The 27797-nt window shown below is 38.7% G+C and overlaps 1 protein-coding gene across 1 annotated transcript in view; it reads left to right on the top strand.

The window, feature by feature from the left end:
* Positions 1-6043: 6043 nt before the first annotated feature.
* LOC127430648 (arf-GAP with Rho-GAP domain, ANK repeat and PH domain-containing protein 1) overlaps positions 6044-27797 on the top strand; it is a 69536-nt gene continuing 47782 nt past the window's right edge. Inside the window, exons 1-9 of the mRNA XM_051680573.1 lie at positions 6044-6083; positions 6743-6831; positions 6931-6992; positions 13549-13828; positions 13978-14088; positions 15204-15329; positions 19530-19590; positions 21169-21283; positions 22082-22239. Coding sequence (XP_051536533.1) covers positions 6743-6831; positions 6931-6992; positions 13549-13828; positions 13978-14088; positions 15204-15329; positions 19530-19590; positions 21169-21283; positions 22082-22239 — 1002 coding nt within the window. The 5' untranslated portion in view covers positions 6044-6083. The remainder of the gene's footprint in view (positions 6084-6742; positions 6832-6930; positions 6993-13548; positions 13829-13977; positions 14089-15203; positions 15330-19529; positions 19591-21168; positions 21284-22081; positions 22240-27797) is intronic.

Genomic DNA, 27797 nt, shown 5'->3' with positions numbered 1-27797 from the left:
AAAAATGCTCTTTGGCGTAAGGCACCTCACTCTAAAGCCATCTTTAAACTGCAAATGTGGCACAGAAGCTGTATCTGAAGTGGTATTTAGGTGTATTTACACAGACTGTTTAATACTGCTCAGAGCAGGCATAAATGCATTTACACAGCAATAACAAATGCATAAATAATGTTATGAGACTAATGTTTTAAATATAAAATTATGAATATAGAAATATGAAATGAATGAACATGAAATTACATTTAAATTTGAAAGTAAATTATGAAATACATGCTGTGTTATGACAACAACAAAGTTTAAGGCTGCTCTGATGCTGCATTTCATTTACACAGAACCAAAGCAGAATCAGAACTGCATTTGACAATAGGGGCTGAGGTGGGTCAGAGTAGACATAATTTAGTCTGGCTTTTGTGTATTTACATAGAATTTTGAGCAGGCACAGGACAGGCTTAAAGGGATAGTTCACCAAAAAATGCAAATTCTCTCATCATTTACTCACCCTCATTCCATCCCAGATGTGTATGACTTTATTTCTTCAGCAGAACACAATTTATTTTTTTATTTTTTTTAGAAGAATATCTCAGCTCTGTAGGTTCATATAATGGAAGTGAATGTTGGTCAGACCTTTGTAGCTCCAAAAATCACATAAAGGAAACATAGAAGTAATCCATAAGACTTCACTGAAAGTTAAAGTTAAAGTGGAGATTTAGCGTTTAAAAAAAAGACTTAATTTGATCACCCACACATATTATATTGCTTCTGAAGATATAGATTTAACCACTGGAGTCTTATGGGTTACTTTTATGTTTGCTTTATGTGCTTTTTGGACCTTCTGAGTTCTGGTCACCATTCAGTTGCATTGTGTGGACATACAGAGCTGAGATATTTTTCTAAAAATCTACTTTTGTGTTCTGCTGAAGAAAGTCATACATATCTGGGATGGCATGAGGGTGAGTAAATGATAAGAGAATTTTCTTTTTTGGGTGAACTATCACTTTAACTCTGCTTCAGATTGAAGGCATCTTTACACTGCAGAGTGGTTGTCCTTCTGACAACACAAAAATAATTGCACTAAGACCACTAGAGAGGATAAATCTGAAATTCCAACTCCACAACATTTATGAGGGCGCAGTTGTTACAGACTGTGCACAAAGAATGTAAATAGGTGTTTTTAATAAACTTTTAATTAAATCAGGCTCTTTATTTGACACTAGACCTAAGAATGGAAATTGTTATAGTTAGTCAACCGCTCCCATTTTCTCCCTGTGACCTGTCACTTGGTTTCAGTTACAAAGGGAGCTGGCTTTACTTAATCCTAGAAAACCAACTGGGTTAGGTGACCTCGGTCCTTTTTCTTTAAAGTTGCAGCACCCATAATTGCAGCTCCTCTCTTTCTCACATTTTACTACCTAAAGCCTGGAAAACAGCTATTGTTCACCCGCTCTCACTCCCAAGGCGTGAAATACTAACGCTTATGCAAGAGTCCTGCACGTCACCATGTAGACACCAAAAGCTTTCTCTAGCATCTGTCTTGTGGTGTGGCTGGCAAGCGCTTTGGTTTCAATGAGAAACCTTTGGCGTCAATAAATTGACGTGAAGGGCATCAGAGTTTTACAGTATCATGAAATTATATATTGGGGTACAATTTTGTGATTATGATTTGTTGGGGTATAATTTTCATTTGATTTGAACTCAACAAGATTCCTTCACGGTGGTTAATGTTTAATTGGCTATCTATGTTTATTAGTTCACAGCGGTTAATGTTTAATCTGTTGTTTTCTGTACACATTCTGCTCTGCTGAATTTTATCTGTTCACCTATTAGTATTCTTTATTATCACCTTATTTTTGTATCATTAATCATCTTCTCATTGGTAAACACCGCAAGTTTCATGATGGCACGGAGTTGCCACCTGCAAGAGCAAGTGCTTACTAAAAACCACTTACTGACACACCATTTCACGTTTCAAGCATGTCAAGTTTATTTTGATTTGTACGTGACAAAAAGTGCTGTTGTCCGTGTCGGTTAATTGTTTACTGTGTAGATTGTTTCTCCAATTACATCAGTTCATCCCATTCATAGCGATCTGCGGAGAGGGGGTTCAGCGAAAAAACGACAGCTGGCAGTCTGAAGTGCTTGCCAGTGTCTGTCGGAAGAGTAGGAGGAACGTGCCACTGGCAGCCACCAATCATTAGCGTCCAAACAGAGGCTGTGTTCAAAAACTGGAAAATGCTACCTTCGAAGGCTGTATACGGCGGCAGGATGAAAATAAGGTGCTTTTCAAACTGTTCTGAGACCAGTTTTCTTGAGAGTTCCATTCATTCAAAAACGCTGTCGGTTAAGCCAGTAACTGATTAGTCAGTAAGTCAGCTACGTACATTTTCAGGTTGCAGCCAGAGACAGCAACCAATCGCTAAACTCTCAGCGTAATTTAATTGTCAAATGACAACAGCAAACAGACCATTTTTTCAGTTAGCAGTTGAGATCGTTTTATAAAATAATTACAACATATTTCTTCAATGTATAAAGACTCTACTTAATATTGTTAGCATTGTTGATATTTTTACAAGTCTTGCATTCTGAATGATATCATTCGAAATTATACAATGTGAAATTGACCATGAAATGTTTGCATTCAGCAATAAAATACTATAAGGTTAAATATGGACAACAAAATTCTGTCATCAGTCATTCAGACAACAGGTAGAGTAGGCTATTCCTATTTTGTATGATAAACGACATAACTAGAATTTCTGCCCAATATGAATATATATTATGGTCTGAGAAAGACATTCAATGGTGATGAAAGGCAAATGTCAAGAAAATGTTTTTGATAATTGAAAACAATGTTTTTGTGTTTGATTTAGGTTTAGTTCACTGTATAATTAAGATTAATTAAGCTTAAATTTACTGCCCCCAAAAGGCAAAAAGCAGTAGTATTTTGTCAATTTTAAGCAATTACCAAAATAACGGGACTCTGTCTTTCTTGTAAAAGATGTATGCTCAGATTCAGGGAAAATTAAGACCGTTTAATAATCTAGTGTAAATACTTCAGTGTTGGTGTATCATTTGCTTTGTAGGGCAGTATAGTAAATTATTGGTATGTTTAATGTTCATTTTTATTCTGTTGTTGGTCTTGTATTACTGTCAAATGTATTTATGCATTTTAATATGTGTTGAAAACTACACAAAAGGGTGGCATCCGCATATATTTGTCAACATTATGAACTATGCTTACAGAAAGTCTGTATATGCTGTGTTTCATTACACAATTAAGATTAAGATTGAAACAGTACACTACAACAACTTAAAGAACTTGGTTAATCATATTATTCACCAAAATTAGGCTTTTATTGGCATACATGATGACATTAACTTAACCAAGATCTGATTAATAAACGACCCATATGCAATGCAACAATGAATTTATATGTTTATGATAATAGCAAGTAGCTAAAAACTGTCAACAATGTGATGGGCAAAAAATAATCATTCATCCAAAAGACATTTAGAACACTGCGGTCCCACAGACATTCTATGGGCGGTACGCCAGCGAAGAGACAAGAAGACGTTCTTTTTTAATGGATATGGAGAAGATGCTTCATGATACTGAATACACTACTTTTGTAAGGAAACAGCTCATCACTTAATCCAATCCATGCTTCGATACGGGGCTTCATTGGAAATTGCTCTGCATACTCGATAGACGCCTGGAAGTTGTCATCACTAGTGTGTATTGTTTTCAGAGAACCTTCACGCAGCTTAATTTCCCATCCTTAATGAAAAGTTTAAATACACAAACGCATATCTCCTTCTTGGCCGTTGACTGCAAGATGGCAGGAGCTGTAAAATGCAGTCGATTTTGACTGATGTCACTTCCAATTGCAAACACGCCCCACAGTATAAACTCCCACCCCCAAAACTGATTGGCAGGTGTCTGTCTCTGTAAGGCATCGGAAATGCAAGTGCAAAGGGTATTGCGATTCCTTTTGAAATTTGGCAGGCTTCGTACGGGACGCCGAGGAAGTTAAATAGCAAACGGGGTAATTAGTATTGCTTTTTCGATATGACAGGGTCATAACTCGTAAGACATGTGAAATGCAATTGCAAATGGACTTTGCTTTTCCAATTGAAATTTGGTAGACGTTGTACGTTTGTATGCAAACGGTAATATGCGATTTGCAATTGCATTTGGATTGTCACAATTTATGCGGCCACAAATAGAAAAAGCAATTGCAAATTCAATTTGTTTTGAAAATAGTCCTGAAAATCCTTCCATAGTTAACTTTTTGCTAGTGCTTTCAGCAAATATAACATTAGTGCTTTTATTATGAAGGAGGAAGCTGGCTTTACTTAATCCTAGAAAACCAGCTGGGTCAGATGACCTCGGTCCCTTTTTCTTTAAAGTTGCAGCACCCATAATTGCAGCTCCTCTATCTCACACATTTTACTCCCCTCAAGCATGCGAGTGATTGGCTGCTGCCAAAGACAAGCCCCTCCCACTTCCGGTTATTTTGGCAGCTACTTCTGGCTGGCATCGGTCCTTCCTGCTGCCAGCTGCCAGTTTTTCCTCTGAAAAAATGCAAGCAAAAATACCCCCGAAATTCAAAATGTGGGGGCAAAAAATGCCTTTGTAGTGAATTTGTCTTTTTTGTTTTTTTACATCTAATGTAGTTCTTAATATTCTATTATAGTCTTAGTTATACATAATATGACAAAATATGAATTGATGTTGATTTAATTTTTAGGGTAAGAAGGTAAAAGAAAAAAGAAATGGCCCCAAAAATCAAATCCATGGGGCAAATATTGCTAATGTAAATGTTAATTTCTGACACTGCTCTTGGATGAGTGTGACTGATGTACCACAGTGCGGGGCTTTCCTCTTTAACTTTCTTTAAACAAAGGGGGGCAACTAGGGTTGCCACCCATCCTGTGTAAATACGGGATCGTCCCGAATTTAAAGATAAAATTATGCGTCCCGTTTTGAATCAATACGGGATGCAATTTGTCCCGTATTTAAGCTGGTCAGATGGCGTCACGGTGAAATCGTTCCAGATCGCCAATTGATACAAGTTGGAAATTTTGCCTACAAGTGGGTAAAGGATCGTCTGAAAAGTCCACACATTGTGCTAAAACGTGCTAATACTGTGGAGGGTGTGGTAAGGGACCGTCTGAAAAGTCCACAAATGGTGGTAAAACTGTGGAGTTTTTTCTATATAAATGTTCAATAAGATCAAACAATGTATGAATACAATCATAAAGACAAGTACAGGTGAAGGGAAAAAAAATAAAATAATAATAATTATAAAAAAATGAAAAAATATGTATAAACCATCCAAAATGTATACATAAGATGAAGACAAATAATCGAAAAAATTCAAATAAATATATTTTTAACATATAAAAGATGTATTTTTTAAATATATATAAGTCAAGGGTCAGGAAAGTTCTAATTTTAGCATATAAGAAAGGATATACAATTTTTATTAATAACGCATGTTAACTCAACGCATTTATTGGTAAAACTGTGGAGGATGTGGTTAGGGGCCATGACAGACCCCCCCCCACTCACCCACACACACATTTAAGTGTCCCTTATTTTAAAACTTCAAAAGTGGCAACCGTAGGGGCAACACTATCTAGAGAAAACTTTAGCCTATCCATATTTTCTGTCACTGCATCAAAGCTTAAACTCTTCAGTACTAATTGGCATACTGAGATTTTAAAACAGATCACTGCACAGCACACAAGGTTCTACCATTAGTTTACACCAGTGAAAGTATTTTTATGGGTTAGATAAAGCAGAAATAGCAGGTTACAACTTTTTACAATGTAGATGTAAGAAGCTCTAATTCATTTTAGAGTACTCATTCCATAAATTAGATAAAATCATTTTTTTGCTAATTTGAGCTGCACAGCATTTACTTTATCAGCAGGAGATCATGTCATGTGTACAGCCACAGTAGTAGGTTTAAGTTCACCTGACTATAGCCCAACCCACCTGGGCAATGTGAGTAGAGAAACCGGTAAGACTTGCAACACAAAACACTGTCTCACATAAAGAACAGCAACACACCAAGAAGGTAAGTTAAATCTTTTTTTGTTATGTGATAACTTGAATTATTGACATTTAATTAAGAGAATTATCCACTCATAATTATTTACAAATGAAAAACAGTAAATTAATTTGTTAATTAATATCTTTCTTTGATACAACTAAAATAAAATACAATCTAGGACAAGAGCATTCTTCAATCCAACAACACTAGGGGCAATTATCTCTACTATATAAATAATAATATCATGTTTGTCCAAAGTTTGAGATTCAACAATCTGAAGAAGATTCTAAGGACTGATTACAATGTAACTCACTGTAAAAAAGCAAAACAAAACAACGTTAACCTGCAATTTCTCCCTTAAGCTGCTATATCCTCCTGATCTTAAAATTAGTTTGTTGGTGTAACCTAAAGTATTCAGGTTGATTCAGAAAAAAAACTGCAATTGCTGCTAAACTGGTGGTCCCCACTAATATGAACTCCAATTTTAAATGTCTTGATGATTTTGCACTTCTGACATTGTAGGGTACTTTGTGTTGATAAGTGGAAAATTTCAGTTACTGTAAATACGTCATATTTCCTGATGTTTAAAGGTAGTGAATTGTATGATCTTGATGTTCTCATTCTTGACATTTTTAGCATTCATAAAATAGTTACAATTATATGTTAAACTTACACTGCCGCAGATGTCTATGTCTGATATCATACCTGTGCCAAAACCAAGAGCAAGATATTTGTTTGGAGTAGGAGTAAGAAAGCAACCATCTAGTGACAGGTGAGCGGGTGTAGTCTGTAGTGTTGAAATATTGTCTTTGATATCTTTATTTAATCCTATTTTTCACAAACAAGCTGACGATGCTCAACTATCTTACAGTGATGGTGTTGGTCAGTTGGCTTGTCCACACATTCAGGTTGTTACAGAGAAGAACTCTGAAGGTACTTTTTATTATATATTTTCAGAATCACAAAAAATAGCAGTTATATGTTTCAGATTCAGTCAATCTTTCTAAATGTCTTGACTGCCCATTGAAGGATACAGGTTTAAAATTCTTCTTTGAGAGATTATTTATATTTGAATGGTAATAATGTATATGTATATAGTACTGCAGCAGAGATTTTAACCCACCAAATGGCAGATCTACTTATGATCTATCATCTACATACTGTATGATCTACTTATGTCGGTGAATCTCACAGACAGTTGTCTGCACACTGAATTAAGGCTAGAAAAATGGTCTTGCAAAACTACATTATTTATTAAGTTTTACATTTGCAAGGTGAAAAATTGCAAAGTGCAGGTGAATTAAAAGCCAGACCAACAGGAGTAAAGGTTTCAGCACATCGCTTTCTTCAATACTCAAACAAAAGCAATTCTTCACCCATTTTATAGGTACTTAATTGGAGATTATGACCAGCTGGAATTAATGAGTTGACAACAATCAAAAAGTATTTGTTACATTTTTAAAAATAAATTAAAAAGGTAGTAGAACAAATATTACTATGATGTATAAATGCTTTACAATTTAAATTATAGATAATTTTTTCACATCACTGTAAAAAATTTGATGTAAAATCAACAGTAACTTACTGGCAACAAATAGCCAGCAAGTTGCTGTATTCCATACCACAGTAAAATTGCTGTAAAACTATCTACAATATGTTACAGCACTCTGTATAATGATTTACAGTATGTGCTGTACTGTCAAATTAATTACGGTAGTTGTTTGTATGATGTTTATTAAAATACAGTATATTAGCTGTACAGTAAAATTACAGTAATTGTATGTTATATTAAATTGCAATGTCCATACAGTAGAACTACTATTCAAATCTTTATATATCTATATATATATCTATATATATATATATATATATATATATATATATATATATATATATATATAGATATATCTATTTATATATATATATATATATATATATATATATATGTATATATGTATATATAGATAGATAGATAGATATAGATAGATAGTTGAGCTTTGGGTAGAAAATTTCAGTTTCTCTAATTTTAGGTAAGCCATTGCAATCTCTACCCACTTGGTGTGTGTTGGCAGTGTGTTTGACTTCCATTGTAACAGTATAAGCCATCGGGCCAGCAAAGAGGAAAAAGTTAGTGCATCAGATTGAGCTTTTGGCAGTAAAAGATTCTCTGGGGTCACCCTAAATATTGCCACTACTGGGTCAAGTTGTATCACCTTTTGACAGACATATGAAAATGTTTCAAATACAGCAGACCAGAACGGTCCTAACCTTGGGCACATCCAAAACATATGATACAGGGTGGCCTCGTCTCTGTGACATCGGGAACATGTTGAGTCTATTTCTGGCAACATCCTGACAAGTTTACATTTAGAAAAGTGGAGTCTATGGATTATCTTAAACTGCAATAACCCGTGTCTGACACATATAGATGTTGAATGGATTTGTATAATTGTTGACTGCCAGACTTCCTCTGAGATGACACTTCCCAAGTCTTTCTCCCATTGTTCCCTGAGTAGATCTAAAGATGGAGAGGCCACTTTTTGAATCATACTGTACACTCTAGATATCTGGCCTTAATTAGACATGTCCCAGTCCAAGAACTCCTCAATCCAACTATGGACTGGGGGGATCGAAAGGGAATTGAAGTGTTTTTTAACTAGGCTTCGTACTTGCAAATACCTATAAAAGTGAGATTTAGGTATGTCAGATGTAACCATATGTTCAAAAGGAATAAAGCTGTTTTATTCTGAAAAAAAAAAAAAAATCTCTTATACATCTAAATCCCTTTCTAAACCATATCTGAAAAGCATGATCAATTAAAGACAGTGGGAACAAAACATTCGATACAATGGGTAGCAAAGAGAGCGCATGTTTTTGCTTAAAATGTGACCTGAACTGAGCCCATATTTTTAATGAACTGGTCACCAATGGATTGTCTGGCAAGTATTTCCTGTTGAGCTGTAACGGGGGACAGAGCATTGACAGTAAAGAGGCTGGGCTACAAGATGACTGTTCCATCTCCACCCACACAGGTCCATTCCCCTGATAGAAATGCGCTGCCCAGTGAATGAGCTTATCAGTGTTACAAGACCAGTAATAATACATGAAACTGGGCAATGCCAGTCCCCCTACATCTACCTGTCTTTCTAAATATGCTTTTCTAATTCTTGGAGTGATTTTATTACATATGAAAGTAATCCCTTAAAGAAAGATTTTGGGATAAACAACGGAACATTTTGGAACAGAAATAAAAACCTGGATAAAATGGTCATCTTAACGGTATTTATTCTGCCTACCAATGAAATGGGTAGTAAGGACCATCGATCATCACAGTAAAATTGTATTCAAACAACACTGAACTTACTCCTCACAGAGAACCATAGATATGTGAAAGAGTCACAAGTTACTATAAATGGGAACTTCTCAAGGTTTAACTCCCCTGCCTTATTATAAATTGGGAATAATATGCTTTTGGTTAGAGCATTGTGTATACTGATCCAAGTACAAAAAAATAGGTCCAAAAACAAACGTATAAAGCGCTGTGAATAAATAATCATATTCAATGCTGTTGAAAGCTTCATGCCCATCGAGCGACAATAACACTTCCGGTAGGCGTGTTCCGCCTGGCGAGTAAAGCATGTTAAATAGCCTTCGCAGATTACTCGAAAGCTGCTGTCCAGTCTTTACCTTTACCTTAATCTTTACCTTTTTTATGTATGACTGTGATTATAGCCTGTGTCATGGTTGGCAGCAATAGTTTCTGCTCCATTATTTCTGAGAATATTTCTTTCAAGTTTGGAGTTAGTTTATGTAAAAACTTTTTATAGAATTCAGTTATAAATCGTTTTCCTACCTTTCATTTGTTTAAATGCTTGCTCAGTCTCCACTGTTGATATTGATTGTTCAAGGCTGGCTTTATCCTGTTCACTGATAGTAGGTATGTCTAAATTATTAAATTGATCTATATCCACTCTGTCACAAGGCTCTGATGTGTATAGCTCCTCATAAATTTTTTTTTAACTGATTGTTAATGTTTGACTGATCTGTGGTTACTCCATGTGATGTCTGAATTTCTGCTATATAACCAGCTTCGGTTGTATGCCTCTATTGATGGGAGAGTAACTTGCTACCCCTTTCTCCATACTCATATTTTTGCTGTTTAGATCTCAAATATAACAACAACTGTCTCCGTGGTTAAGGTATCCAATTCTGACTGTGAAACTCCTCTCTCCTTATATAGGGTAGTGGTGGGAGACCGTGAATGTTCCTGGTCTATATAATTTATCCTTGAAATACCGGCTCCTCACATTCACACAAGATGAGATTATCTGGCCCCTTAAAAAGGCCTTCATCGCCTCCTATAGGTTACAATTAGTCATACCTGGTGTCTGGTTTGTTTCAAGGAAGTAATCTATGCTGTCCGGAAAGCAAAGAGTCATTACTACAGGACTATGGTCTGAAATGACTATACCTGTGTACTCACAGGAGCTCAACAAAGGTAACATTCTCTTGTCTATGGAGATGAAGTCAATTCTTGAATCTGATGGGCTGAGGAGAAATATGAATATTGTCTAGATGTCGGGTCCCTATATTTCCATGCATATACCATACAATAAGTTTGCACAAACTCATTTACACATCAAGCTGAATTACACTCCCCAGACTTAGTTTTCTCCAGATATTGAGTATCATAACCAGTAACAAGTGACCAAACATATAGTCCAAACAGCATAGGTCTGATTCAACATACCTTATTGAACGATATGCTGCTGGTTATAATTTATTTTGTGTCTGTTCATGTTATGGCTTCAGAGTGTCTCTTACAAAGTCCATAGCTTGCTTGGGATCTTTAAAAGCTCCATCTCACACCATCCTTCGTGGTGATTCTCAACTCAGCAGGGTGGAACAGGCCATAGCGTACCCCTTCGCAGCACCTGAGCAAACCCCGTACCTCATTGAAGGCTGTTCGTGGTCTTATGACCTTTTAAGTGTAATCAGGTTGGATGCCTATTGTGTCTCCATCCGGGGTGACAATCTCCCTTCTCTGCGTAGCTTTCTTAAGCAATAGCTCCCTATCCTGATAGTAATGACATTTCACTATCAATGCCCTAGCTGGTGGATTATATCCTGGTCTCAATCTCAAGGTCCTATGTATCTGGTCTAACACTGGGGCCTTATCTAGCTGGAACCCTTAAGCATCTTAGATACAAAGTCAGGGACATGTTTCCCCTCCTCTCATCTCTCCTTCACTCTTGTTAAGCGCAGATTGCAGCGGCGAGATCTAGCCTCAAAATCCTCATTCTTTAATTCCAATGTAGCGACGTCCTGTTTTAGCTTTGCCACCTCCCGCTGTAGAGTGCTCACGTCGTCCGAATTTCGCATCTCGCATTTGTCAAGTCCATCACATTTCTATATTCTGCCCTCAATTCTTCTCACTGCGTTTTAATCTCTGTGGCTTGGACCTCTACTTTTTCATCTGTTTTCAAAAGCTGTTCCGTTTTCAACATCCTTATCGCATTGAGAATCAGTTCTTGGTTAATCTCCATTCTGTTTTCCGCTGTATTCGCCATCACACTCTCCGCAACCTCATCTTGTTTGCTGCGTGGACCAGGCATGTTCTGTAAACCTCAGTTTTTGGTCAGTTGTTGTTTCAAACATTTCTTAAATCAGTCCCTCCTCTTTTAATTATGAGAAATCACCTTAATCTGGTCAAGTATGTGTTTATATTTAATTAAATGGGTACAGTTCAGTAAGGAGCAAACACATCTTCATATGTTGCTGTCCAAACCGGAAGCCTCCATACCGTAGAACTAACCAAATTAAGCACAGTTTTAGATTACAGAGTTAAGAGTAACTTACTTCTATCTATTACAAGTTAAAAAAAGAATGAAACAATTGAGGCCTTTTTGCAAACAGAACATTTATTAGAAAATGACAACTCAATTATCACATAAATATTACTCATAAAGGTAAATTATGACTACACACATAAAAGTCCATTCAAAAACTTCAATATTAAGTTCACCAGATGTCCAAATGACAGAAAGAACACTCTCTCATTCTTTGCCTGTCCAGACCTAGAGAACAAATATACAAAAATAAATTAATATCATGTAACTTCAGTCTTGTTTTGATATCAACATGAAATTTAAGCTACAAGGGATACACTCTCAACAACCAAGGTTGTGCATCATTCTGAAAGGACTGAGATAGAAGTTACTTGCACACATCTTGAATAAAATTCAGAGCAAAACATTAACATGTGATAATCAAATAAAGGTCAAATAAAGTGGCCTGTATAACTCTGCAGTGAAAAAAAAAAAAAAATGGGGTGTCCAATGAGTTGCGCACATTCTACGCACCGCGCAAATGGTGTAAAAACAACATTTGTTCACAGACAAGGTAATTTGGTTACATATAGTTCTTCAAAACTTGTAAGTGCTTAGTTCAATACTAAACAGAATGGCCATTATAATTAATACTAGTATCTTTTTGAGAACGTAAACTTTATCGTTACAAAGCTACTTGTCAAAAATTGCATGCAGATCTTCACTGATGAGGGATGAATTTTTGAAAAAATTATTATAAACTGCTAAAAGATGTTTTGTGTGATTTTTGATGCTCACCTGGTTCAGACGAAAAGAGATTGCTTTGCTTTTGCTCCTCTCAAGGCTGAAGTGATGTCGAATGCAGGCTCAACGTTCATAGGTTGCCAGGTGCATTCACATACAGTTCTACTTTTTTATGCGAGTGTATGAGTAAGTCCAGTGCAGAGAAGACATCTCCTGGGTTTTGTCTTTTTGATAATACATAGATCACTGAATAATTCCACACATTTTCCCTCTAAATTTTGTATGTACAGGTTTGATATTGGGCCAAATCTCATACAATTTAACAGTATATTACTGTAATTATTTTCCCACTCATTTTTTCCTTAAGAATGCAGCTCAGTTTGTCAGTAACATGCTGTAAACAGATTCTACAGTAAGGCACGGTGAAAAATACAGTAATAATACTGTTAAAACAACAAAAATCATTTACAGTGATTTCAATTATTATTATTATTTTTACATTATGGTAATTACAAAATTGGGGGAAAAAATGTGACATTTTCTTTACACAGAAGGTAAAATATGACCCGAACATGTCTTGGCAGGTTTTGTGAGATTCACCCATACATAAACAAATTCACATAAAAGAGCAACAGTCATATTCAAAAGTAAAGTATGATAAGACTGCTGCTAGTTGGGCTATTTATGCTGCTACATATTTATGAGAATTAATTATTAAATAATACATTCATTTATCATAATATTTTATAATGAAATGTAAATTAGCATGAATCAAAGGCAGTACAATAAATATTACTTATGATTAAAATTAATAATAGTACTGTAATTAATTACTTTCTATTGCACATAACCACAAAAAAGACCTTTATTAGCATATGCGCAAGGTGCTGAACTGATGTCATTATTACTTTCTTCAGTGGAAACCGATGAAGAACATGAGGTTAGTTTGAATGATCCATCTTGTCAACTAAATAACATCTCTACTCCACCTGGTCTTCAAAAAGCAGTTGAAACCAACTGTAGTGAAACATCTGAGAGATTTTCATGGCCACTCTCCACTGTTGTCAGTCCTGGTTCATTTCTGGAATCCGTGAGAGACGCTGATTCTGAATCTTCTGATGATTCTATTGTGACACCAGACTCACCAAAATCACATAATGCTGTCAATGAAGTGCATAATAATTCTGACAGAGCAAGGTGGTATATCATTTCTGTTTCACTCTCAACTGCTTTTATTAAATAAAAACAGCATATTCCAAGAAAAACATGATTAGGCAAAATTTAGAAATTCTTTGCAACACTCTTACACATTGCACACTTGCACTTCATATTCATCTTCTTTCCAGTTCCATAGATCAGGTGATTGATGTTCAAACAGGTCCTGTCACCAATGGAGATCAAGTTCTTAATTCACAGAACTTTGTGCAGAACAAACTTAACCAACCCAAGAAACCACGGTATAGTACAATTACCCTACAAAATAAGTCTGCTGATTGGGTGACTCTCATGAAGAAATGTCCGGATTATATTTCACAAGAAATGCCATCCCAGATGTGTATGACTTTCTTTCGTCTGCTGAACACAAAGATTTTTAGAAGAATATCTCAGCTCTGTATGTCCTTACAATGCAAGTGAATGGGTACCTACATTTTGAAGCTCCAAAAGCACATAAAAGCTGCATAAAATTAATCCATACGACTCCAGTGGTTAAATCTGTCTTCAGAAGCTATAAGTGTGTGCAAGAAACAGATCAATATTTAAGTCCTTTTTTACTTTTAATCCCCACTTTCATGTTCACATTTTTCTTCGTATGTTTTTGGCAGAGAGTAGAATTTATAGCAGAAAAAGACTTAAATATTGATCTTTTTCTCATTCACACTTATCATATAGCTTCTGAAGACATAGATTTAACCACTGGAGCCTTATGGATTACTTTTATGCTGCCTCTATGTGTTTTTTGGGGCATCAAAATTTAGGTTCCCATTCAAATGCATTAAATAGACCTACAGAACTGAAATATTCTTCTAAAAATCTTACAAATCAAACACATCTGGGATGCATGAGGGTGAGTAAATGATGAGAGAATTTTCATTTTTGGGTAAACTATCCCTTTAAGAAAATGAAGTCTATTTTTGTGCTGTAATGTAAATGTTATAACAATTAAGCAGTTTGTTCCTCCAAATTCTTATTATTGTACTGTAAAACACATCTTTCTCATTACTGTAAAACATACAATCTTCGTGTCAGCAAAAATGACTAAAATCAGTACAACAGATACTACTATGATATATGCTTACAACTGTATTTTAAAATGTACATATTTTAGCATTATTTTATTCATATTACTGTAATGAGAATGCTGTTCATTTGTTAATTCAGTTGCAGTTAATTCATGACAAATTGGAGAAATGCGCTTCTGATTGTGAGGTCAAGTATGACCTGGACATTTCCTAACAGTTTGAGATTCACCCGATTGTATTAGTTACCTCTTCATTGTAAAGTGTGATAAATCTGTATAAACTTTTTATAGTCCTTTAAAAATCATAAAATATTTTGAACTGTTGGTCTGCAGTGCTGCTACGATTCGCGTAAGCAGGAAGAAGCAGACATTAGCAAAGCCTGGCCAGAGAACCAGCGCGCTTCACAGTGAAAGTGTGGTGGTGCGAGCCAGCTGGCTTGATGTATGGAAGGGACGCAAGTAACTAACTCTATACAATCCTTCATAGCACGTATTGAATTGAATGTATTTGAAAAATTATCACAATTATCTAACTGTATAAGTAAGTATTCAATAGCTCAATTTAATGTTAAATATTATGAAATATTAGCAATTAAGTATCTACATAAAAATCAAAACCTCATTTCCCTATCTGTCACTCACTCGACGTTGTGTCAATGTAGTGACACTAAGGGTCACGCTTGGGAGCCCCAAACACCTCTGCTTTTTGAAAAAAGATCAGTGGGAATTAGCGAGTGGAATTTGCATGCCACTCCCCTGGACATACGGGTATAAAAGGAGCTGGTATGCAACCACTCATTCAGATTTTCTCTTCGGAGCCAAGCGGTTGTGTTCAGCGAGCTGAATTACTCTGCCGATCCATTCACCTCGAAAAGCTGTTGGATTTACGGCGCATTACAGCGACTTCTCCCCCTCTTGCACTGGTGAAGTGCAGAGAATGCCTCTGGGTGCTTCAGCAGCCAAAAGAGTATATTCTTCCTACTAAAAGAGTATATTTTCCCGTCTTAAAAGAGTGGCATTAACGGAGAGCGTCTTTATAAAGATGCCTCTCCGTTTGTGTATTTCCTGGTTGCGGTCGTTACCTCTCCGCTTCCGATAGCGACGATCACGGTCTTACGTGCTTGGGCGCTGCCCACGCGGAGACAGCGTTCGTGTACAGGTCATGTTCTCACTACAAGAGCGTGACCATAGCAACGTTGTGGTCGTGGTTTTTCCTTCATTAGAAGGAAAGACCACCCCAGCGGCTCCTCGCCTCGGTCCTTCTACCTACGGGTTTGAGGCCACGTCGGTTAGCACTGAGGGCGATTTGGGGACCCCAATGGGAGCCACTCCGCCGGATAACTCCCCACGGACCTCCCATTCCCCAGAATGCTCATTTGCCCCGCTGGGATGAGACTGCCGGTTCGTCTCAGGGCGAATTCGCGATCTCATTTCGGCGCTCGCGAAATGGATGAGCTCTCGATTGCAGCATCGGAGAGCGGGCTATCCAGCCTGACGTTGAGGACTCTACTCGACGAAGATCACGGCGCGGTCTCTCAGGCAGGCGATGTCCACCCTGGTGGCCCAGGAGCGCCACCTATGGCTAAACCTGGTCGAGATGAGAAAGGCTGACAAGGCACGGTTCCTTGACACCCCCATTTCCCAGGTCAGCCTGTTCGGCGACACCGTCGAGGACTTCGCCCTGCAGTTCTCGGCGGTGAAGAAGCAGACGGAGGCTATACAGCACCCCGTCTGCTCATCACCAAGGGCGTCCTCCTGCAGCAACAGCACTGGCTCCGCTGCAGCCCGCCCCAACGGCCCGGCCCCGGCGTGGAGCCCACCGCAGTAAGCAGACACCACTGGTGACCCAAGGATGAGGAGATCCACTTCTGTGGAGCTGGTAGACAGACCACTCCATCCCCCGGTGGAGGGCCGGGAGGAGAATCTTTTGTTTCATTTTCGCCGCATGCCCAAGAGGCTGCAGTACCCAAAACTTCAACAAAAGAGTGGTTTCCTTGTTCTCTGGGTCACATGTCAGGTGTGCACGGCCGTCGTCACGACTGCCATCCACTGTCCCATTTTGGCAGGTTTGGCACTCCAACGGCGGACCCCCCACCTCTGCATGCCCAGCTGTGGCACAAACACGCCCATACCGGGTTGGCTCCGATGGACTGCGGGGATGATGTTCCTCCTCCCATCTCCTCCACCAATCTTATGGTGGGTATCAGGAGCCAGGTAAGTGCAGGTAAGTCCCTGGACTCAGCATGGCCACGGAGCTCGAGCCCCCACAATGTGGCGCCTCAGGCTCCGCCCCACCGCGAGGCCCCACCCGCCGGTACGTACGACGTGATTAGCCCCTTGGTCCCCCTCGCCCGGAGTTTGGATGCGTGGCTTGCGCTTTCCAACCCGTCACGATGGCTGACCCGGACCGTCCGACTCAGCTACGTGATTCAGTTCACCAGGCGCCCACCCAGGTTCAGCGGAATCTGCTTCACCTCGGTGAAGGGTGAGAGCGCTGCTACCTTGTGTGCGGAGATCGCGACCCTTCTGCGCAAGGGCGCGATAGAGCCTGTCCCTCCAGCCGAGATGAAGAAAGGGTTTTACAGCCCTTACTTCATCGTACCGAAGAAAGGTGTTGCGTTGCGGCCAATCTTGGACCTGCGAGTTCTGAACCGGGCCTTACACAGACTCCTGTTCAAGATTCTGACGCAAAAACGCATTTTAGCGAGCGTCAAGATTGGTTTGCGGCGGTAGACCTGAAGGACGCGTACTTCCACGTCTCGGTTTTACCTCGACACAGACCCTTTCTGCGGTTTGCTTTCGAGGGCCAGGCATACCAGTACAAGGTCCTCCCCTTCGGCCTGTCCTTGTCCCCCCGCTAAGGGAAGTGGGCGTCCACATACTCAACTACCTTGACGACTGGCTGATCCTAGCTCACTCTCGAGAGTTACTGTGCGCACACAGGGACCTGGTGCTCGGGCACCTCAGCCGTCTAGGGCTTCGGGTCAACTGGGAAAAGAGAAAGCTCTCCCCGGTTCAGAGCATCTCTTTTCTCGGCTTGGAGTTGGACTCAGTCTCGATGACAGTGCACCTCATGAATGAGCACGGACAGTCAGTGCTGAAGGCATTCAGACAGAAGACAGCGGTTCCACTGAAACTTTTTCAGAGGGTCCTGGGGCATATGGCGTCCTCTGCGGTTGCCACACCACTCAGGTTGATGCATATGAGACCGCTTCAGCACTGGCTTCAGACTCGAGTCCCGAGATGGGCATGGCACCGCGGGACACATTGCATGGTCATCACGCCGATCTATCGCCGCCTGTTCAGCCCTTGGACCGACCTTCTACGGGCAGGGGTTCCCCTAGAGCTGGTCTCCAGGCGCGTCGTGGTTATGACGGACGCCTCCAAGATGGGCTGGGGCACCGTATGCAACGGGCACACAGCCTCCGGCTCCTGGACTAGCCCGTGGCTGTGTTGGCACATCAACTGTCTCGAGTTGTTGGCAGTACTGCTTGCCCTGCGGAGGTTCCGGCCGTTGATCCAGGGCAAGCACGTGTTGGTCCGGATGGACAACATGGCAATGGTAGCATACATCAACAATCAAGGTGGTCTACGCTCCTGTTGCATGTCACAACTCGCCCGCCATCTCCTCCTCTGGAGTCAGCAGCCCCTCAAGTCGCTACGAGCCAATTACATCCTGGGCGACCTCAACATCCTGGGTAGGACCTACCATGTGACTTCTCCACATCCACATTCCGACAAGAATCGGTAAGACCATGTAACGTATTTCCACTCAAAATACCCCCCCCCCCCTCCCCTTCTCTGGACGGGGTGTGGTCTCCACGTTGTCTTCCCCTTGGGAGTGACACCCCCCCGACATAGACATTTATGGCCCCCAGTCGGTTAACAAATTCCACTCTTTTTGGGGAGAAAAAAGAGGAAAAGAGGCCACGGCTGGGCTAGCCTGTCCCTATTTGTTGGGCAGTCGACTTGTTCCCGAAGGACCGTTCGACGCTCATAAGAGCGTTGGGGGAGGATACGTGTCGGCCTGGTGCACTGGCTACAAGGCACACAGCGGTCTGCCCGTCTTGCACCGCCAGTCCACATAACACAGTTCAGCTAGTTGTGCCGTTTTGTATAGGGACCCTAGTGTCACTACATCGACACAACGTCGAGTGAGTGACAGATAGGGAACGTTCTGGTTACTTTCGTAACCTCCGTTCCCTGATGGAGGGAACGAGACGTTGTGTCCCTCTTGCCACAACACTGAACTACCCGCTGAAATGGCCGGGACCTTGTCTTGGCTCCTCAGCACAAAACCTGAATGAGTGGTCACATACCAGCTCCTTTTATACCCGTATGTCCGGGGGAGTGGCATGCAAATTCCACTCGCCAATTCCCATTGGCCATTTTTTAAAAAGCAGAGGTGTTTGGGGCTCCCAAGAGTGACCCCTAGTGTCATTACATCGACACAACGTCTCGTTCCCTCCATCAGGGAACGGAGGTTACGAAGGTAACCAGGACGTTTTACCTTAAAAACTGTAAGTAATTCTATGAAGGCATATTTTAAGATCACAGAGAAAAGTAAAACCACAACAATGGAGTGCAAACAAGTGAAATGAGTTTTCGATTTGTGTTTCTATTTCATAAGACTTTGTAAGCAGCATTATTTTCTTGTAGGCACAATGTCCTCTGGGCAACACTAGATGGACAGCTCATGTCACTGTGGAAAAAACGCACAGTGAGTTATGACGTTGCATAATGGCACTCAGGGGCATAGCAGCCGTGGGTGACGTGAGAGACATGTCCCCCGCACTCTTTAAAAAGGTGATTTGGTTCTCTGCTCTTTTTCAAGCTAAACCCATACCCAGAGTCCAAATGGTGGATTTGTATACAGTATTCTTTGTGTTTTGTTACTTTGGGCTGATTGAGCAAACATCTAGCCAAATACAGGTGAGTTTCATGAGCAGAAAACAACCCTTACATAATAGGCCGTCAGTCAGACAGTCTAATCAACATGGCTCCATTCATTTCTACAAAGTTGCTTTCAGCAATGCTCATTTATCCATGTTTTTATCGACACTGATGTTTATCTAAATGAATAATCTAGAGATGAGGAACACAAACGAGATCGTTCTATTGTTACGTGAAATTCACTGCAGAATCAAAAACAAATGACAATCCTTCTTTTAAGCACACATAAGTGGAATTTATATCAGCACCTGAGTCTTCATTAAATTAAGTTTTTTTTATTATTATTATGTTTGTGAGGTAATAGTTTGATTGGTTCTTTTTGCCAGTTTAAGCAGATTACTAGATCAGTGTTAAATAGGTAAAGCTATTTTTAATATCAGCTCCTGCTTTTTACCTCTATGATGGTGTGCTGTCAACAAACTGTAGGAAAAAAGATAGATCTGCTGTGTTCTTAGAACACATGCATTTTACTGAAGTGAATTGATATGTAGACACATTTTTTATACATGAAAACGTACAGACATTATTGAAACAATTATTATAAGACTATTATTGTTGTCTTTTGATTAAAGTCATGCTAAGCAGCTCATAAAATGTAGGGAAGTGATAGATTTGCTTTGTTCTTATAATGCATAAAACCTCTACTAAAGTCTCTTTGTAGATCTGTAGACATACAAATTTTAAAGGAGTACAATTTTCTTTGATCGTTAATTCAGTGACTAACTAATTTCACACAAGACCTCAACCGGTGGCATCACCAGAAATGTTCATTGAACGAATCATTAAATGGATTTTAATGAATTTTTGTGAACGTAGTCAAAACACTTGAGTCACTTGGATAAATTTAAATCCCACAATGCACAAGCACAGAGTAAAAATTAAATTGTGCACATGCACAATTTACATTATTGTAATTTATTAAATCATTTATTCAGGACCAGCTTGTGCTCAGTTTTTTATTGTCATGTGTGAAACAGAAGCAAGTGCTCCACAGGATGCCCTTTATTTTTGCAGCTAATTTAGCTAAATTTTGCAATTACTTTGCAATACTTGAATATTAAAATACTACAAATACAAGTATATAATACTTATATATCAATTTAATACTTATATAATGCTTATATATTAATATATACTGTAAAATATTAATACTACACTGTAAGTGTTGGGTCTGTGCAAGCCACCTACTGACAGTTGTGTGTCCCCCTCCCCCCACACTTTTAAAATGACTGCTATGCCCCTGATGGCACTATATATTCAATATTTAATAATTTATCACAAATTTCCATGGTTTAGTATACTAACACCTACAGTATATATGTACACAATTTACAATGTGACACAGGACAAGTTCACAGAATATGTATTTCATGTTACGAGCATCACTGATGTACGCAAGCAGGATCATGGACATTTTTCCATCTACTTCAGGAAGAAACACTTAGACTTCATGGATCACAGTAAGTTTTAATATGAGATCATAATGCACTGAATTCTGTTTTTAATCAGTACGTGTCTTGTTTTCCAGTGAAAACACCCTTAAAACAGGATTTCAAGAATTCTGTTCAGAAGCAAAATTACATTAAATATTTATTTGTTTTCAGAGAATCTATCTTGAATACTGTATATAATATATTTTGTATCCATTGGCACATTTTTATTTTTTATTTTTATTTTTTTTTCACTTGTTTTATGTGTAAATCGTATGTGTATAACAGGGTTGAAATATTATCGCTGGGGGTGTTATCTGAATATATGGTTTTTAATATCCAAATATACTTAGACATTATATATTTAGACATTTGAATGTATATTTGTAAATCTGAATATATAGTTTTAAATCCTGAATATGTAGTTATATAAATCTAAATGTATTGATTGTGAATTGTTAAACCTGTTGCCTTTCTGAAGACATAGCTAAAACATGTTATCTGAACATATTACTATATTATTAATACCTTATGTCTGTTAGAATGGTTAAAATCTTACAGAATTTTACTTTTAAAATCTCCTTTCCAAAAATGAAAAAGGCACATGTTTCAAATAATGACCCTTCAACATAAACTTTATTTTGTAATATAAACTTTCCAACAGATTTATTTTCTGCTGTGTGCTACAGAAACAAATAATTTCTTGAGAGTTAATATTCGGTTTACTTTGATTAATATGAGCATAAAGAATTCGAGCTTATATCTTGAAAAATGGACACCCTTTGGCTCCCACTTCATCTGTGTCCTGTGAATGTGTTTTTGTCATAGCTGTGCAGGAGGGCTGGGTTGCGTCTCTCCTTGCTTCTCGTGGGGGGGAACCAGCTGCTCCACCCAAACAACACGGGCCCCTTACCATGAAAGACCCACGGAAAAAGATGTATGCTGCTAGCTGTGGACACAACCTTTGGATTTACAGGAGTAAAGAGGTGTGGATTATTGTTTACTTTCTCATTAACCTTTCAAGAACAATTTTAAAAGACCAGGGATGGAGGCATTAAGATAGCATAGTATTAAAATACCACAATCTGTCCTAACAGTTAGAACTGCAACAGTAGGTTCAGCTGTGGGTTTGAGGTGAATCCAAAGGAAACATCATGTGATGAGATCGCTTAGTAAAGTTAGTATAGGTGCAACTGTGCACTACATCTTATCCAATTTTCATGAGAGCACCAATTCTCTGCTCAGTTTTTATGCCAGTGCAGAGCACAAGTGGGTGTGGCTGGGAGTGTTTGCAACATCTATCTGTGGGTGTATGCGACAAACTGTGGGTGTATTGTATGTTAATAAAGTGGCACAATTTGCTATTTTCCTGAGAAATAGGTCATTGCGCTAAGACGTTTGAGAACCATGTCTATTCTCACCGCAAAGTGTAAACAAAGTCTAAGTTTATTTTGTATAGTGCCTTTCCAAAGCTAAAGGATGCTGTACAGAAATTAAACAGAGAAACATATAACTAATATATATTACAAAATAATGGGGGAAAAGCAAAGCATATTTTAAGCAGGTGAGACATGGTCGAGGAGGATGAGTGCCAATAGTCTCAGAGAGGCCGAGATACAGTATATACAACCAGATTGAATATTTGCACTAGGTGTAAATAGCACCTGCCACACAGTGCGGCTATTTGCATTCAAATTGTCTGATGGAAACACAGATATTGAAGACAAACTGCACCCACAGGTGTCAGTGCAGTGGTGTGTCATGATGGTGTGGATGTGCTTTTATCTTCTGGACGACCTGGGTTCAATTCAGCCTTTTGTCCCACTTTTTCCTATCCTGTTTCCTGTCTCCATTAGTGATGGGAAGATGGGATCATTTTACTGACTTGGATCTTTGAGTCTCGTTCAGCAAAATGAATTAATCTTTATCAAGTCTTTTCGTTCATTTGAGCAGAATTAAATTAAAATGTTACAATTTCAATAGCCAAATACCCCCCTCTACTTAATGCAAACTTTGAATATAGTCCCAATTAGGAAAAAATTATAATGCAGCCAAGGACAAATTATGAGAAACAGAAATGATTAGTTCACCTCTGGATTGAATCTTCTTCTAACAGCCGTATAGGCTGTGCATTGCTCACACAGGGAACAGAAATGATTAGTTCACCTCTCGAGACTTGAAAGGTGAACTAATCACTCCTGTTTCCTGTACAGCGCCTATGCGGTTTTCACGTAACAAGCGAACGGAGGTTGCGTAATGCACATGAGCGGCCAACACAAAATGAACGAATCACTCTCTGAGACTACTCGTTCTTCTGAGTCACATAAAAGATTCATTCAAAATGATTGAATCGTTCATGAATGACCCATCACTAGTCTCCACTCTTAATCTTTCCTTTAATATTACATATAATAAAACATAAAAATGAATAAAGGTTGATTTCCTCACATTGATTTGGTCACTGTGAATGTCGGGGAGTTGAGAGAAAGGTTTCATCCGAGTAAATTACCATGTTTTTGACTATGGTAAATTTTTTTTATTTTATTTAAAAAAAATGTTTTATTCCATATCAACAGTTTATTTCAATTTAATCATATAAATTGTCTAAATAAGTGAATTAATTAGAACTTTAATCAAATGAATATAGACCATTGCTAAAGTGTTCTGGGTGATTGCTAGGGTGATGCTCGGTGGTTGCTAGGTGGTCGCTAGAGTGTTCCGGGTAGTTGCTACGGTATTAGGGTAGCTTAGCTTGGGCTAACCGGGACCTGCTATTCAGCTAACTTCGACAGACCCCTGCACATTCAACAGGTAGTGGGGACACGGCTTCATTTTCCAGTGAAAAAAGCTCAGGTTGTCTCTCATCAACCTGTGAAACTGGCTCTTACAGAACTTATTGAGAGGATGTGAGACAATATGACAATATCATCACAATATCTTGTTAGATCAGTATGAGCAGTTAATGCAATACATTTTCATATGTCTGTTTGACAGAGATTTCAGTAGTGAGTGAGAGACAGTTTCATAAGTGTATATGAGAAGTGTTGAAATAATGATTGTAAGACTCTTTCTGCTACAAATGTGTACATTTAGTTTAGCCAGTGTCCACAGAGTCCGTTTTGAATATAAATACCTTAATTTTACTAGTGTTTGTAAGAATCTATTCTATAATACACATAAATGAATTATACAAATGTTTAAATCAATGTATGATATCAATGAAAGCTTTTCAATACACATATTAATGAATTTCACTACTGTTTGTATCAATGAATACATTTCGTAGTGTTCATAAGTGGCTTTTCAACAATACTGGCCTACACGACTACTCTGCTCGCTGTCATCTATTAAAATGGATCATGATGCTGTTTTCCGTGTGTGAGCAACAGAGCTCTAAAAGCAGCCGGCGTTGACATTACACCAACTCCACACATTCACAAGCGCTCACATCTGAAGCACTCAGAACATGCTAACCATGTTTATCTCACTAAATCGCATCCTTTGTGGTTTAATAATTACACTAAGACATAACATGATTTTAATTTGTGCACTGAATGTTTACTGAATATATTTTTTGGCAGAAGCCATAGTTTTAATGAAACTAACCATGGTGTTACTACATACAGTGTTAATATAGTAAACATATTTAATTTTGTGGTTACTAAGATTTTACTACAAAATACCATGGTGATACTATGGTTACTGTAGTAAAACCATGGTTAATTTTTTCTAAGGGAAGGTTAGGTTTAGAGGTAGGGGTTGGTGTAGGGTGTTTGTGGGACTCTATGGCTGTACTCACACTAGGCAATCTGTACTGTGCCCGAGCACGTTTGACCCCCAAAGTCTAGTTCGTTTGACTAGTGTGATCGCTGAACCGTGCCTTGGCCTGTTTGAAGAGGTGGGCTCAGGCACGGTACGCATCTAGTGTGATCGCTAACTGTGGCCGAGCACGGAACTCGAAACATGACGTCAGTAATGCGACTGTTCCATTTAACAAACATGGTGACAAAAGGATCACTTTGGTCTACGGCAGAGGTGCAGTGTTTACTGGAAATTTGGGCCGACAAGAGTATACAGGAACAACTGGATACAACACACAAGAACTCCGAGATATTTGGTAAAATTCACGAATTTCTTCGTGCTTGAGGGTACCAAAGAACCACTGAGCAATGTCATGACAAGCTGAAAAAACTGCGGGTTCAGTAACTGAAGGTAAATCTGGCAGCTCATCGGACACAAGGTTAAATTCCAGTGGTATGATGCTGTTGTAGGAATTTTGGTAGTATAAATGTACACGGGATAGGTTAAAATGCCCGCGTACCCCCACCATTATATGTAAGGAAATTTAGTATGTGTGAGCTAGGAATTAAGTTAAAATGTCCTTTTCCTACATTATTATGTAAGGAAATTTATAATGGAATTAGTCGCGTTCGACAACCATTATAAATTAGATAAATGACAAATAACTGGATTATTTGTCTGAATAAAATTTTCCACCATTAAAATCGTAATTTTCTATTGTAAGGAATTAGCTTTAATAAGCGAATTATAATTAATTCACTTATTGGAGTAATATTATTCTCATGGCTTATTGAAAATAATATTACACATATTTAGTTATAGCTTTGAAGTGAAATCTTTTGAAAACAGGGATGGGATTATTTATCATAATATATCACAGTCAAATTATCTTTGAATACAGACAAACTTTATTGCTATTCTAAACATAAAACTAATCTAACACATACAACATGAAACAGGTTGGTGAGTAAAGTGACAGAATGATCAATACAGAGGAAATGAACTTTATGGAGTCTGCTGACAATGCCTTAAGAACCATTTATTCTTCTTTGAGTCTACTTCGATTTGCATTCGGATTACCCAAAGTATTTAACTAATACACCAGCACTTTGAGCAAAAGTCTGTTGATGTACTTGCGTGTCATTGCGTTTCCTTGTGTCTCTTGGTTCTTTGGCTCTTTGTCAAAAGTTCGTTCCGTCGATGTTTTGAACCTCGGTTATGATTGGATAGTTATTGTCTAGATGAATGAGGCCTTCTGCAAGAAGGACTCGTGACTCCTGTTGGGTGTCTGGATCGTAGAGCAGAGAGTGAGAGGCTTCCTTGGAACTTTGTGGCCCGAGGTCTTACTCGGACTCTACATGGCACGGAGGATCTGGAAGCAGCAAGCACTGAAGAGCAGAAGAGGAAGAAGGACAAGAGAGGCCAAAGTATAGAGAAGAAGCAGCGAAGAAGTAAGAGAGTGTGTTCTTCCTGTTTAGGAACTTTTGAACTGAAATTGGCCGCACCCTAAAGGCCTCCTGACCCGATCAGAAGTGGCTTTTCAGAGTCACATGGTCGACTGGTCTGTCCTCTTCACAGTTGATTTACGATCCTTTGTGTGGTAGATTCCTGCTCAAAATAGTGACTGTTTAATCATGAACTTTTATATCTTGAAAACGTTGCAAGAGACATGATATTCGTTGTCATCAACATTCTCTACATAAACAAGCAAGCATTTACATACTAACTGTGACATACTTTCATGGGTATTACACGTGTAAGTAACAAAACATGAAAATCCCTGATTACCAATCATACTGGTTAATTAATTGGTTTTACAACATGGATAAAACATTACACGTTATGAGAAACCTGATTGTCAGGGTATATTATCAGGTTAGTTATCATTCTTAGTAGAATGAGATGAATAATACAAGATTAACAATTATACTTATTGATTTGTTAGTTAGAAGTGATTACAAATCACTACACATATTTTAAAAGGTACTTCAGGCTATAATCATTAATTTGTCAGTTATGAAAGTAATCACAGGTCAAAGTAATTTGCAGAATTATCTAGCAAGGCTAGGTATGGTGTACATTGTAGGTTTAAATGCATTCTGTATATTTAAGAGGGTTAACTCAGTGAAGGTACAACGTTCATGGATTCCTTCACGAGTCTCCGTTTCCTGATATGGCCGCAGATTTATGCATTTAAGGTCACAAGGTCTTACTTGGTCTTACAGAGGGTTTAAGTTTGTGGAACAAAGAAGGGTTGTCCATATGGGTTAGCGCTGTCATTACAAACCCTAGTTTGAGATTAAGCAAGAATGGTGGAGACGGTCTCCTTCAGCAATTTAGGTGCCATGGATTCATTTTTTGACTCTCTAATGGCTTGGTGGGGGATCTCTCTGATCTGTGGAATGTGGTGTTGTGTTCATTTGATGGCTTCGTTCGTGGATAATCCTACACTGTCGACAATTAGGCATGTGAGAGGGCCATGAGTCACCGTGCCACAAACGACTCCAAATAAGCCACAAAGTAAGTAACATTAAATGATGGACTCCATTGTGCTGTGCGAGAGCGCTTTTCTTCCTGTTTTCTTCAAAACAAAAAGTCGCAACGTAATGACGTAAGTGTGCTCAGGCCCAGGGGCCGGTTGCACCAGCTGTGCGTAAGTTAAAGTTTAGCCTATTTGTGGCATAAATGGGCACTAAGTCACAATTTATGCACTACTAAATATGTGAGCGTTACACCATTAAAC

This window comes from Myxocyprinus asiaticus, chromosome 40, assembly GCF_019703515.2.
Source record: "Myxocyprinus asiaticus isolate MX2 ecotype Aquarium Trade chromosome 40, UBuf_Myxa_2, whole genome shotgun sequence".
Lineage (NCBI taxonomy): Eukaryota > Metazoa > Chordata > Actinopteri > Cypriniformes > Catostomidae > Myxocyprinus > Myxocyprinus asiaticus.
The sequence above is the reverse complement of the archived record's forward strand: the minus strand, read 5'-3'. Positions and strand labels throughout refer to the sequence as shown.